Source organism: Chiloscyllium plagiosum, chromosome 2, assembly GCF_004010195.1.
Source record: "Chiloscyllium plagiosum isolate BGI_BamShark_2017 chromosome 2, ASM401019v2, whole genome shotgun sequence".
NCBI lineage: Eukaryota > Metazoa > Chordata > Chondrichthyes > Orectolobiformes > Hemiscylliidae > Chiloscyllium > Chiloscyllium plagiosum.
Genome location: NC_057711.1, coordinates 118162954 through 118178553, shown reverse-complemented (window position 1 = coordinate 118178553; position 15600 = coordinate 118162954). Strand labels below are relative to the sequence as shown.

The following is a 15600-nucleotide window of genomic DNA, read 5'->3' as shown; positions in this document are numbered from 1 at the left end:
TGTGAAAAGGTGAGGTGACACTGAATCCAGGAGGCCCTCAGAAACTGAGAGAGCAGGTGGAATGTCAATTTGGGGCCAAGTGAAAAGGGGAAAAGTGGGTGAACGATGATGAGATAATATGCAATGTAAACGAGAAAGAAAAACCATGTGACAGATAGCATCCATTCAAGCCCTTGCAGCAAGTTGCACCAAAGGATGCATGGCTGATCTTTGCCTTAACTCTGTCTACCCCACTTTCAATAAGTGTATAACGTTAAGGAGACTTAGCACAAACGTGATAGACTAATGCATCAACTATGGCTCAGTGGTTGTAGCACAGATCTGGGTTCAAATACCATTCTAGATACCTGAGCACAAGGTCACAAAATCATTCCCAGGGAGATACTAAACTTCCTCTGCTGTCACCTGCCCTCTCAGCTGGATGTAAAATGATCCCATGGCACCATTATAAAAATGAAGAACAGAGGGTGTTTGCCCCAGTGTTCTAAGCCAACACTTATCCCTCAACTAATATAGGTTATCAGGGTCATGATGGTTCCTGGACTGCAGCTTTGGAGAGGTTGGCTGCCAAGTTTCCTAGAATACAACAATGACTACACTTCAAAAATACATCAAAAGCTCTAAAGCACTTCAGAATATGTTTATGTTATGTGATGCAGGTTTCTTTCTTCCCCAAAGAAAATAAACAGCTCTGCACATCTTCAGGGCTGGGACAAGTTCTGAATATTTCGACTCATGTAGTAGATACACATAATAGACTGCAACATCTCTTAAACGCAGGTGCACTATGACCAAGCTGATTTTTTTTTTGCAATAGGACAGCTTTCTCAAGGCTCAACAAGCAGATGGTCACACAACCAAACTGAGATTGAAAGAGGACATCCGGGTTATGGACAAGTTTGACAGGATAGATACACAGACCCATTTGTGGGGTTGTAAATATACTAAGATATCCGAGAGGGAATTCAGAGAAAACCTCCAACTAAGGAATGATGAGAATGTGGAACTCACTACCACAGGGTATGGTTGAGCAAATACTGCAGACACATAAGATAGTTAAAAGAGGGAAAGAAAAGAATAGAAAGGTATGATAATGGGCTGAAATGAAGGGGAGTGGAAGATACATCATTCATGCATAATAAAAAAAGAAAATGATAGTTGTACCAAATAGCTTGTTCTGTAATTTAGTCTCAACATCACTCAATGGTTTACTTAAGGTGCAATCCACTAAAGGCAACCCTCATGACTTTGGACCCTGATGGACATCCGGAAACTGGGAAAAGAGCAAACACATTTAAAGAAAGTGACTGAGTAAAAAAATGGGAGGATGGTGCAGCAGCCAAGAGGTTTTATGACACAGGTAGGACTGTCAGAGTGAAACTCCCAACAAGAAATGTAGCCATCTTTGGGACAAAGTTCAACTGTCTAAAGGATGGGTGTGAAAAACACATTCATATGCATTGGGTTAATACCAACAGGTTGAGATGACACCATTATCCAATATTGATAGTGCAAATAAGATTACAATATATTGCCCACAGGTATAGACTGCAGATAATGAAGTCTAATATGCACAGAGTTCTCCCTCTGTCCTGACATATTGAGAATTAAATATTCATAGCTTCACTTAATACATTTTCCTTTTGAACTTCTCCCACTGCAATAGTTTGGATGGTTGCAAATATCAAGTTAGAATGATCAGTTATGTTGCTATCTTATGTGCCTCTGCATTTAAAAGAAGTGTTATCTTATGAAAAGGTTTGTAGAAAGTGACATTAGTGTCATGTATTATACAAACATTGCATGCAAATGTTCAGTTCCCAACACACCTGATTCTTGTCATTGTCTACTTCTGTAGATTCTGGTTTCTCCTCTTTTAATGTCTCCTCTTTAGCATTTTCCTCCTCTTCTGGGTGCTGGTCCTCTTTAAGATGAGTATCCTCTTCAGGGTGGCTTTCCCCTTTAAGTGGATCTTCTTTTGGGAGATCTTCCTCTTTCAGCAAATCTTCTTTAAGTACATTTTCCTTAGCGTTATCTTCCTCTTTAAATAAATCATTCTCTTTGGATGTGTCTTCTTCAGAATGGTCGTTCCCTTTAAATGGATCTCCTTCAGGGTAATTGTTACCTTTGGGAAGGTCACCTTCAGGGTGATTTTCCCCTTCAGGTGGATTTCGTTCAGGTTGCTCTTGCCCAAGCATCTTCATCTTTTCACGGTGCAGCTTTGCTCGTCTGCTGAAGCATTCATTGTGCTCCGTGAGATGAACACTCAGTTCAAATGTGCTGAGGATCTTATTGGAGCAGTGGTTGCACTCATAGGTGGGACTGTGCGAGCGAGTACTGCCAGGAAGTAATGTGAAGTCCAGTTTCAGGTCCCGACTGTGATGGTCTGTGTAATGCATGCAAAGAAGCTCTGGTGTGTTAAAAGAGAGTTTGAAGCACTTCACACATTTGAAGGGGAGCCATTCACTCTCACGTCCATTAGTCATTCCAATAGCCTCAATAGCAGGAACCTCATTCTTTACATCACACTCCTCCTTATCATCAGAATACACAACAGTGAAATAACCATTATATTTGCTCACGTACTGTTTGCGTGGGTAGACTCCAGGGTGTCGCTTCATGTAATGGGACACCAGACCCTTTTTCGTGTATGTTTGAAATGAGCAGAGTGAACACTTTTTCTTCTCCACTGCCCTCCTGAGCTCCTCACTCAGGGGCGGAGACTCTGGCTTGGACTCGATGGGAAGGATGAGCTTTTCTGGTTTCTTGTTGATCATTGTTTTAGAGGCAGCTAGGCAATGAGTGTAGTATGAATCAATATCGTGGCGTTTTTGGTAGTGAGCAGCCAGCCCTTTGCGGAGCGGGTGAGTGTACGCACACAAGGCACATCTGAAGATATTGTTCTTGCCTTCTGGTTGGGCTCGGACATTGTTGTGCTTATTACGGTAGTGTCTGGCAATGCCCTTTCTGGAGGAGCAGAAATATTTGCACAGTTGACATTTAAATAAAGTACTTAGATCTGAGCAGCCACTTAAAAAAGGAGAAATCCCTGGAGGAGAGTCGCTCCCTACAGTTACGTTTTGACAATCACCTTTATATTCTTCAGAGGTATTTGGTTCCTCAGGCTCAACCGCCTCAGTCACGGAATCAGTGAACATGTCGATGGCTGGCTGCCTATGGTACTTCTCATAGTGAACTTTAAGTTTTTCCAAGGAGCCATGTGCGTACGAACACAGCTTACATCGGTAGGCACCAAATCCTTGCTTTGGGACTTTGGTCATCTCTTCCAAATCATTGTTCTGTCCATCTGGGAGCCTCTCAGCCTCATTCATGAAGTCATCAGCAGTGACCTTTATAGAAGGGTGTCGCTTCTGGTAGTGTGTCAGGACGCCATGGATACGTGTGTTAACATATGGACAATGTCTGCATTTATACAGAGTGCTGGGCTTCTCATCTTTTTCCAGGGCAAACTCAGCTGCCTTCACCTTTACACCCGGGTGCTTTTTCCCATAGTGCGTTAAAAGACCATGCAAATTGTTGTACTCAGATTTACAAATCTTACATTGGTATGGAGATGTGGTGGGAGCAGCATTTGGAGGCGCACTAGGGGGAGGATTAATCAAAGAAGAAACGGAGCCTTTTGAGGGCATCTCATCCTCAACAGGATTGGATTCAGGAATGCTGGAGGAATCCAGGGCAGAGTAATCATGTGCAGTCGGGTTGTTTTGCTCTGACGCGTCTTTCCCCAGGATAATGTCAAGCAGCACGGATTCATCCCCACTCACAGCCCAGGGATGCAAGGCCTGATAGTGGTTTGTAATGTCCCAGATGGAGGCAGCTTCAAATACGCAGTCTCTGCATTTGTAGTGCTTGAGGTCAATGAGAGCAATCTGAGACGGGTTGGCTGAAGGATCCGGGCCAGCCCAAAGTTTGCTGGAAATGTAAGTGTAATCGACAGGGTGTTCCGGATGCCTCTTCTGGTAGTGTATTAACAACCCACTGGGTTCCTGATGTGAGTAAATACACCATTCACAGTGATAGCCAGCACTCACCACCCCATCCTGAAATGCCCACCGCAGAATAGTGGTGACAGTAGCCTTCACACTTGGATGCTGCTTCCTCAGGTGTTTCTTCACGGCGTACAGGTAATGGGCGGTGTAGGAGCAGTGCCGGCACTTGAAGAAGCGAAGCTGCTCACCATCCGTCTCTTGCTGCGTGCTGACCGTTGGAACACTGACACCTGCCTGGTTGTTGGTCGCCCGTTCCCGCTGGCTTCTCACTGCTGCCGTGTGCTGGCGGACCAGCTCAGCCGTCGCCTTGATGTCACGGTGCTTCTTCCGGTAGTGAATGACCACCCCCTTAACTGTGCGATTCCCATAGTTGCAGTGCTGGCAGAAGAACATCAGCTCTCCCTCGCCCTTCTCTACCAACTTGGAACCTAGCTCCCCTGAATCAAAACTGCTTTTGTTGCCTTGGCTTGGCGGCTTTGTCATCAGTGGTCTTGCTGGTGTAATCTGCAGCTCTTCCATAGTCTTCTTCAGGGCTGGAGTTGGAGGTGCATGCTTGATATACTTTGCCGTTACCTTAACCTCTGGATGCCTTTTCTGGTAATGGACAAGGACACCAACAACTGAGCGATTACTATACACGCAATGCTTGCAGTAATACAACTGTTCATATTCGATTGGCTGAGGAGTGATTGGAGGGTCGTTTACCAATGACGTAGGGGTCATCTCAATGTTAGGAGTGCTGAGTGCAGGATTCTGGACAGAAACCACACGCATCGTCTTCTGAATTCGAAAATAGGATGCCTTTTCCTCCGGGTGTTTTCTTTGATAATGGACCAGGACTGAATGCATGTTTGGGCTTGAAAACGAACAGACATCACAACTGTATACGACAGCGCTGATCATGGATGCTTCACCCTGCTTTGGGCTCACACTCTTGGGGGAGTTCATGTTCGAAGGGCTGGAGGGAGCAGCACGCTGAGATAGCGGAGTGGACGTCCCGATATTCTTCACACCAGAGTTGAGGATTTCTCTCAGGGTCTGAGACTCTGCACTAATCTCATTGGTTTGCTGGACCACGTAACTGGAGAATATCATGGAGTTGTTAATCTTCACGGTTGGATGCATTCTTTGGTAGTGAGGCATGAGACTGCGGACGTTTGGGCTGGTATAAGAACAGAAGCGACACCTGTAGGTCAAATTGGCTTGATGAAAGTTTAGGATATTCTGAGCTTCGGGGTGGAACTGAGCGTAATGCTGCCGCAAATCTTCAAATTCCGCATACTCTACAAAACATTCAAGGCAACGGTAGACTGCACTGTGATCTGTTGGATCTTCAATGTACCTGAAGCTATATTTAATGTAAGGATGCATGCGCTGATAATGAGTGCTCACACTGCGTGCCACTTTGTTACTGAAGTTGCAATGCTTGCAATAGTAAATCTTACCAGAGTCTTCAGCTGCCTCTGAATTTTCCTGAACAGTATCTCTATTTTCCGAGTTCGCTTTTTTGTAAGCTGCATTCCCAACATGCTTGCGTGACACTCCATCGCCCTTTCCTGTTGAATTGGAACTGCCATAAAAATCTTCATCATCAGAGAGAGTCAATTCAATCTCGGCACTATTGCTGACAGAATAATCCTGCTCCAAAGTCCCATAAGAAACCTCTTCACGTATTCCATCATTTCCTTCAACCCACATCTGGTGGCCACTGTAAGGGTAATTCTGCATCTCCATCAAATGATCAGCCTTCCCTTGCTCCTCATCCAGATCGCCATCTACATCCAATTCCACTTCCACATCTTCTTCCTCCTCCTCTTCCTCCTCCTCTTCCTCCTCCTCTTCTCCCTCTTCATCCTCCTCCTCAACTCCAATCACTGATTCCACCTCACTAGCTTGCTGGTTGGCCTGGCTGATTTTACTCTGTAAATTGTTTGCTATCTCATCGATCCGTGTGCGCTTCTTTGCCGGAGACAGGTCCAGTGGACTGTCTGTCACCAACCTCTTGCCTTTCTTAAACAGAAAAGAATTTTTGGATGTTGATCCGAGGATTGAGGTCTGAGTTTTCACAATACCTGGCGATGGAAGAGCTTCAAATTGTGATGTTTCTGAATCCTGTAATGTATCAGTTGCCTCCTCATTAGCTGACAGCAAGGCATTGTCACAGAATGAGTGCTTATGCTGCTGGTGTACTCGCAGCCCCTTCAGGGTGACTGTAGAATAGTTACACATGGTACATTTGTAAGGATATTGCTGTTTTGAATCCCCTATCAGGGCTGGTTTTTCTCCGTTGACCACTTGGCTCTGATTCGCATCCACAGTGACTAAGCTGTCATTCAATGGAGCTGCGGTACTATTCTGCAAGCTCACTGTGTCCCACTCAGAGGAATGGGATTGCTTATGGGTCACCAATTTCTGGGCAGTGGTGCAAGTGAAAGGACAAAGGTTACACTTATGGACGATGGTCCGGCCTGATAAATGAATGTTCTCGATATGACGTGAGATACTGCGACGGTGCATTGTAAGGAACGAGCAGAAGGGACACTGGAACCTGTTCATATACTTCCGGAAGGGAATTCCCTTGGTTTCCAGTAGCTTTGTGTTGCCAATGGTCAACAGCTTCTTCCCAGAGCCTTCGGAGCTCTGGGACGCCAGAGAGTCCATCTCATCGATGTCCTGTTGCTCATCCTCTTCAGAACTGCTCCGGTCGTCACTTAGCAAACTGGAGTCCAAACCAGAATTAACCACATTCAGGTCTCCCATTCCGAAGGAGGATCTCCCAGTTAATCCAGCTTCACCAGGATCAGGACTAGCTTTGGGCTTCATTTTAGGAAAGGGAAACTTTATTTTTATGGGAGCAAACCTAGGTACGGCAGCAGAAGCTGGCTTCAAAGCAGAACCTCCCACAGAGGCTTCCAGAGCAGGGTACTGAGAAAGCTGCATTTCCCTCTCTGGCATCTTCATCGACAGATAATTAGAATTAGGAGACGCCTGCTGAACATCCTTTTGTTGGGGTTTCGTGGGACTTCCACTGGAACCAGACTGCTGCTGCCTCAGGGACGAAATTATCTTTACCAAACCCTGGGCCAAAAGGTTTCGATGTTTCTTCATCAAATGGTCACACCAACGTTCTCTCCGGGAGGTGTGGTAGCCACACCATTCACAACAAAAGCTGCCTCTCGATTTGGTTAAGGGCTTCACCTGTGCTTCTAGGATGCTGCGCTCCACCGCATCCATTGGCACATCGCCCACTGTCTCCTGCACCTTAGTGGCAGACCTGTGGCACAGCTTCTGGTGCTTGATAATCCGTGCCCGTCGGGGACTCTTGTAGGTGCAATACCTGCAGGCAAAGACTTTGCCGAAACCTTCGTGCAAGAGCACATGGTAACTGGAAGGAGGAGGAGGTGGGGCCATGTCTGATGTCTCTCCACCAAACGACGACCCTTCAACCTGACCATGGATCTTCCTTGTATGTTCACTGAGAAGATTCCTGGACCGAAAGTAGCGGACACAGTACTTGCACTGGAAAAACTTGTTGGCAGGTCTCGACTGTTGGTCAACATGATGACTGAATAGAACTGATGGGCTGTTACTGACGAAATTGGAAGAGCCAGGATGAAAGGAATTTTGGGCTTTAAAAGAAAAGGAGACATTATCAAAATTTAATGCACATTCTGGCACATGGTAAACCAGAGATAACAATAACTGCTATTTTTACCTCCATTCCTTTGTTACTCAGGGTTCAATCATGAATGGCAGCAGTGCTTATGACAATTCCAGAGAACGTTCTTAATAAATTTTGCTGAACAAGAGAATTTGCTTGCACTTTGTTTTTTAAACAAAGCATTAAGTGAAGGCCACTCAGCCCTTTTTTTTTAAACTGGGCCGATACTTTGAAAGAGTAGTCCATTTAATTCCACTCCCACTGCTGTCCTTGAAAGTTTTTTTTAACAAAATGTATGTATTTCTCAAATTTCCTTTTGGGAATTAGCAATTCTGGTTCATCTATCCCTTCAAGTAGCTCAGACTGGATCAGAATGATTCTACAGCAAGAATTTTACTACAGGTAAATCTCTCAATTAGAGATGTGAAAAATAAAACCCGGCTTTATATTATAAAAGTCTTCTGGCTTTAAATTAATTCCAGAAAACTCACTCATACATTTATAGGATTAAATGAAATGGGGCACAATTTGTCATCTTTACCCAGACTACCTTTTTTTCTTCATTCACAGCAATATGAGTGCCTAGATCAGTGATGACTGGCCATCCCTAATGGTCCAGACGGCAGCTACAAGTCAAGCACATTGTCATGAGTCTGGAGTCACATGCAGACCAAACAAAGTAAAGATGGCAGATTTCCTTACCTGAAGGGCATTAGTGAACAAAATGTGTCTTTTTGCAATGAGAATCTGCATGATTGCCATTAGCCAACCTTTTATTCCAAAGTTTAACTGAATTCAAGTTTTGGCACATGCAGTGGGCTTCAAAGCCATGTTCCCAGAATGAGACTCGAGATTGAAATCCAATGACATTACAATGATACCACCGCCTCCCCTCTGAAGTGTCTCAAGACCCAAATTAACAGGATTGACTCTTCACTGCCCTCTGAATGATAGAGTAAGCCTTTCAGTTGTACAAAGCTGCTATAGAAAAAAAGCATGTGGTTGTACCCATATCACATGGAGTCCCGTTGTTCAAGCACCACTTTCCCAAAAGACAATGGGTAAGAAATGCTGTCCTAACCAGGTACACTTTCATCCCTTGAATAATTTTTAAGGTGAGGAAACGGAGTTCCTTTTGTGCCTGTCTTTTTACAAAACCTTTGCGTATGCAGTTGGTCACAATGAGGCATCACTGTTGCTCAGTAGTTAGCGTTGGTGCCTCAGCATCACAGGCAGCCATTTTAACTGCTCGTGTGAAAAGGATAAATACATAACATGAGACAGAGAGAAAGATTAGGGTACTGGGAATGGTAAGGTGCCAAATGGGTAGGTAGTAGTGTACCAGTTTGCGGGGGGGGGGGGGGGGTTGGGGCAGCAAGGACACAATGAGAGAGAAGGACTAGGTGAGCGAGGCAACATTCAGAGCAGGTAGTGGTGCATGGCAGTCGCTTTGTATGTAGAGGGAGAGATATGGTTGGCAATAGATCCCTGGGAGGTCAAGGAGCCAGGTTGGTATAAGAACAAGGGTCTAAAGGGTCCCAAGCAGAATGTTAAATCCCAGAGGGGCAGGGTGTTCGGTCACAGAGCGTTGCTCTTATAAAAAACTTGCACAGACATGAAAGGCCATATGGCCTACCTCTATGCTGTAACCATTCTATGGCTCAATTAAGGAAAACTCACAAAAGATAATTCCTTACAGGATAAGGGTCATCAGATAAGCCAACTACGTGAGAAGGTGTTGGCGATGAGTACATGCAATAGTTGTTTCTCAAAAACAGCTTACATGGTTCACAGCAATAACAAACAGAAGCACTTAAATTACAAAGAAACTTTAGATGCACAATCTTTTATAATTGTATGCTGGTTCCAGGTAGCCATACTGGAATTCCAGTTTGTCCTTCAAAATGTAAAACTGAGAACTGGAGCGTAGTGAAATTCTAACCGGAACTGGCAAAAACCAACCATTTTGGCTGCCAGTTCTGCAGGTCTAAAGTACACTGAACACAAACAATGCAAGGCACCTGCTGAATGTGTCATCATGGCTGTGGTTGGAAATAATTCACCAATATGTTATTACAGGGAGTAAAGTTACTGTCTCTTTGGTGTGCTTTCAATTAAAACAAAAACAAACTCACTCGATGCTTCCACTGGGGAACCAAGTTCAGTCTTCACAGCAGAAAGGCTCACATCAGCTTCAGAATCTTGGGATGGTGTAACAGATCGAGGTTGATTATCATCTTCCTCAGTAGCTTCCACATGGGGCAAAAACACAGTGTGAACATCCTGGATGTGAGCTTTAAGATCATCATACGTTTCTGCTCGGTAATCACATCCATCGCACTGCAGTGCCTCCATTACTTTCAAAACCTTTCAATTAAAGGGATCTGGAACATAATCAAATTAGCAACTTAGTTATTGACTGAAACCATGCAAAAAGTCAAATTTCACACCAGAGAATTGAGGTGCCGACTTTCAAATGGGACATTAAAGTGGGACCTTGTCTGCCCCTTCAGATGGTTTTCAAAGACCTTTTGATCACCATCATTTAAAAAAAGCAGGAAAGTTTCTGCAGAGTCTCAAGTCGATATTTATCACCTAATCAACATCACACAAAGAGATTATCTAGTCATTACTGACTAGTTATTTGAGAGAGTATATACACATATATGCACAAACAAACTCTCTCAAGTAACTAGTCGATATGGAGCACAGATTGGTTGTTACACTTCCTACATTACAACACCAGTTACACTTCAAAGTACATAATTGCCTTTAAAGGGCTTTAGACTATCCTGAGGTTATGAAAAGTGCTGAATAAATACAAGTTTTTCTTTTAAGAGCATCACTATGGATTTGAATAAACCAACTTGCAGTTATTTCTTTAGCACTTTGTACGCAGAGGTTCACAATTGCTTAAATCAATAGCAAAAATGAATCATTGCTGTTCAATGGGCTTCTATAGTATGGCACTTCCTAAATCTCAAGTGATCAGAAGTAGTTACTTCATATTACGGAACTTGAGCAATGCTTCATTAAAAAGAAAAGCCGTTTCAGGTTTTTTTGTCTTGCAGTTATCAGAACAAATGGGCAACAACTTATACCTGCAATTTATTTTATGTTGTTCCTTTTAAAATTCAACATTCATGCATCTGTCCCAATGAGTGCTTCAAAATCATGTCTACTTCATCAGCAAGAGTGACCATACTTGAAAAGTACTTAACTGACTGAAGCAGCAGGGGGTATTGCTGAGATGATGAAAGGACTATGGCAATGCAGCTTTTATGCCTGTCAGTCATGTGACAAAACATGTTGCTGTGCATCTGTCCATTCAACTGTTCCAATCTGTAGCGTTTCCTTTGGCCTTCTTGCTTCGAACCTTCCAACTTTCAATCCACAAAGTGATCAATTGTTTTTTTAAAGGCATCATCTTTCACACTGTTATTTTTAAAAGTGCAACATTACACTGCTCATTTGCAGAACCAGTGTTACGCTGTGGTTCCCAGAAAGTTGAAAATCGTCACACTCTTAGACAATTACTGGAGCTGACCTGGAACACAGTTTGCAGATCTCACCATATGCTGTGTGAATGATACATTGTTAATTTGGTGCACTAACTACAGCGCAGCAGAGTGTGTGAAATCCCATTTATTCAGGAATACATATGCATGGCTATACAGATCTGAAACCTTTTTCAAACACATACAGTATAGCCCCTGCTTCCGCAGATTCGGTTTCCGCGGTTTACCGACACCCAAAAATATTGCATGGAACATTCCAGAAGCAATTAAAGGGGGCTGCTGGGTAGGTAAATTTCCCTTTTAATAATAGGGTTTGCTACTCTCCATAGTTTTGGGCATCCACGGTAGGCCTTGGAAAATATCACCTGTTCACACAGGGAACACCTGTACTGTAATAGGATAGCCAGGATCCAAATTTCTAAGTTACCTTTAAAACTTTGCATTCATAAAGCATTTTAACATAGGAAATGTTCCCAGTTACTTCATTGGTGCTTTATCAAAAGAAGCTCACACCAAATTGCATCAGGTGATATTAGGGCAGGTGGCTGTTAGGATCTGATGAGAAGATGATGCTGGTAATCAAGCCCTCCCCCAACCTCCATTCCGCCAGTCACACCACTAGTATTAATTACTATAGGGAGAAGTATTTGTGTTGTGGTAAAGTCACTAGAGTAGTAACCCCCAGAGGCTCAAGCTGATATGCTGCAGGGGATATGGGTTCAAATCCCTCCCCCCCAGAAGTTATTGGAATTTAAATACAACTAATAAATCTTGAATATAAACCTAGTATCCTTAATGATGATTATCAGAAAACCGATCTGGTTCACTAAATTGTCGTTCAGGAAAGGAAATTGGCTATCTTTACTTGTTCTGGCCTACATGTGACTGCAGACCCACAGCAACATGGTTGACTCTTATCCACCATCAGAAATGGCCTAGCAAGCCAGTCGGTTCAAGGGTCATTACGGATGGGTGACAACTGCTGGCCTTGCCAGTAATACCTGTATCCTTACAAAAGAAAAAAGAAGATTAAATGCTTTGATTCAATCTTCCAAATGGCCAATTGTTTCCTTTTGGTCCTGCTATCCAATTAGGGACTTTCATTAGGTTTCTTTAAATCAAAACAGAACAACCCGTTTTTGATTAAATAAAACAAGTGGCAAATCTGGTTAACATCTAAGGTATAACCTGGAATTAGAAATATATCTGCTTTAATCCCAAAACAGACACGGCCTCACAACACAAAACATTTTCATCAAAAGGACAAGGGCAGTAGATGCATGGGAACACCACAACCTTCAAGCTCCCCTCCAAGCTGCCAGACATGGAAATGCATCTCCGTTCCTTCAAGGTCGCTGGTTCAAACCCTGAAATTCCCTCCAAGGGCATTGTGGGTCAACCCACAACAGGTGGACTGCAGCAGTTCAAGAAAGCAGCTCGTTGTTGTGATTGTAGTGAGGTTGGCCAGGTGGACTTCATAGAATACCAGTTTCCTGATTGGACCAGGTTAACAGCCTAGTCAGGGAACGCTGGCTGAAAGATATAAAGTGTCAGATGTTCTACTCAGAGCTGGCTCTATGGAGTTACTTGATTCTCTACCACCTTGTTAAGGACAACAAGGGACAGGCAATAAATGCTGGCCAGCCAGCGGTGCCCAGATCCCACAAATAGACTGGAAAAAAAATCCTTCAAAAAAAATGTCACTGCACCACAAGACCCTTCAAAAGTACTCCTCAGTGGCCTAGGCCTTGCCAAAGGTGGTAGCAGTCTTAATAGGAGGTTTGGGGCACTAACCTGGTCTGGTACTGCCTTCTGGCATCTCTGATGGCTTTGTGGAGGTCCTATCTGGATTTCCGGTATTGGTGCGGGTCATCCCACTTGAATGCTGCACGTCTGGTCTTCAGTAGGGAGTAGATTTCCTAATTCATCCAAGGTTTACGTTTGGGGAAAACTCAGATTGACTTCTTTGGTATGCAGTCCTCCATGCATTTGATGATAAAGTCTGTGACACTGGTGGAGTACTCATCTAGGTTTTCTGCTGAATAGTTGAACACACACCAGTCCACTGATTCCAAAAGAACACCATCTACAAGTTCGCTGGTGCTACCACCGTTGTGGGATGGATATCTAACAATGATGTGTCAAAATAGAGAGGAGATAGCACCATGTCACCAAGCTTTCTATGAGAACAAACTCTCTCTCAACATCGGCAAAATTAAAGAGCTGATTGGTGACTTTACAACATGCTCCCATCTACATCAATGGAGGTTCAGAGGGTGGAGAGCATCAAGTCCTTCAGAGTGACGACAACCGGTCCTGGACTTCCCACGTAGATGCAATGATCAAGAAGGAACAGAAACGCCTCTTCTTCCTCAGTCAGCTCAGGAAATTTGCCATGTCCATAAGGACCCTCACCAACTTCTACAGATGCACCATTGAGAGCATACTATCTAGGCACATAATGGCCTGGTATGGCAGCAGCTCTGTCCAGGATGATAAGAAACTACAGAAGTTGGTGTGCACAGCCCAGACCATCACAAAAGACAACCTTCCATCCATGGACTCCATTTATACAGCTTGCTGCTGAGGAAATGCTGCTATCATCATCAAAGACCCATCGCACCCTGCTAATGATCTCCTATAACCATTTCCGTCAGGCAGAAGATACAGAAGCCTGAACATGTGCACCAACAGGTTCAGGAACAGCTTCTTCCTGGCTGTTATTAGACTGATGAATGGACTCTCTAGCCTCAAATAATGCTGACCTTGCTAACGCTGATCTCATCTATCGCATGCCTTGTGCAATGTAATCTGTATGCCTCCAAGTCTTTTTGATCTGTACACCCTTGCTAGCTATGATCTGGTGTACTGCCCGTAAACAAAGCTTTTCACTGTATCTTGGTACATGTGACAATAAATCAGTGCTCTCTCTTATTTGGAAAATTGCACCTCAGACCCTACCACTGTTCAAAGTAATCAAAACACAGAAATATTTTGCTGGGAAGACATGGTGGCTCAGTGGTTAGCACTGCTGCCTCACATCGCCAGGGACTTGGGTTTGATTCCAGCCTCAGATGACTGTATGAATTTTGTACATTCTCTCCCATGTATCTGTGTGGGTTTCCTCTGGGTGTTCCAGTTTCCTTCCACAGTCCAAATATGTGCCAGTTAGACTGGCCATGTTAAATTGCCCCACAGTGTCCATGAATGTGCAGGCTAGATGGGATAGCCATGGGAAATGCAGGTTTACAGGGATAGGGTAGGAGTTGCATCTAGGTGTGATGCTCTTCAGAGGGTTGGCGTGAACTTAGTGGGTCAAATGGCCTGCTTCCACACTGTAGGGATTTTATGAAATGAAGACATGTTGTCAGGTTCCCAAATTATTCATACAAGAGGAGGAGAGATAATCTTGCAATCACTCTAGTTTGGAGATTTTTTTTCCCCTTCTTCAATTCCCTAGATTTGTGAAAAATGGAAAAAAATTAACTCAAGAAGGATTCTGTGATAAGTCAACATGGGAGGCCCCCCCCACCACTGGCTCTTCCAAAGCCAGGTTTTCCTGCAATTAAAAGGGTAAAAAACCCTATCTCTCACCTTCCTAGAAGCCTTGCTTGACTACTTCCCCAAGGTCATTTGACTTTCCGTAATGAGCAGGTGGATCATAGCCCATATTAAAGCATTGACCTCATTTTCAATGAAACCACAAGGGCTTCCTTCCAACTCTTGGTTTTAAAAAAGCTTTTTAATCCAGAGAGTGTTTAAACAATTCTATACATTCCCATTCTCTGCATATTCGATAAAAATATGTATGTACTCCCAATACTGCCCAACAGCTTGGACAAAGTAGCATTTTTTAAGGAGTGCCCTAAGGGAGCAGAAAAGGTGGAGAATTAGAAGTGGAATTCTGGTGCTTAGAGTCCAAGCAGATGAAGGCCCAGCTGCCAATAGGGGAAAGAGGGAAAAGGGATGCTCGAACCACTTGAGGCCACCTCTAACTGAATCTGGCGTTCAGAAGGTCACAAATATGCAATTTATCTCTTCTCCACTCCTACCCTCCTCTTATTCAAATCACTGCAGTAATTGAAATTTCAAAAATACTCTACACTGCATCCTTTAGAACAACAGTTCAACCCATGCATCTCTCCTCTGATAATTGAGCAACCATGACAGGTTTATTACTACTTGTATATGCAATTACAACAAATCAAGAATTTTGCACTAGGTTCCCTTATTTTTGTAAATTCACTCTACATTAACATTTATTACGGGCTTTAGCAAGCCATGGTTTTATTACAACTTGAAACTGAATTCTAAAATGATGCTTTTAACTTTGACTGTGTGTGTGTGGGATTTTTTTTTTAAATCAGAAAGAGGCCATTTGGTCCATCATGTCTTGGCTGACTTTTTGAAA

General features: G+C 43.6%; 1 protein-coding gene across 6 annotated transcripts in view; it reads right to left on the bottom strand.

Annotated features, from left to right (window-relative positions):
* znf462 (zinc finger protein 462) overlaps positions 1–15600 on the bottom strand; it is a 106959-nt gene that overhangs the window by 43887 nt on the left and 47472 nt on the right. For all 6 annotated transcript variants that reach the window (XM_043717196.1, XM_043717166.1, XM_043717184.1 and 3 more), the window contains 2 exons: positions 9807–10055; positions 1830–7639 (listed from right to left, as the gene is read on the bottom strand). In XM_043717196.1, coding sequence (XP_043573131.1) covers positions 1830–7639; positions 9807–10026 — 6030 coding nt within the window. In that variant the 5' untranslated portion in view covers positions 10027–10055. The remainder of the gene's footprint in view (positions 1–1829; positions 7640–9806; positions 10056–15600) is intronic.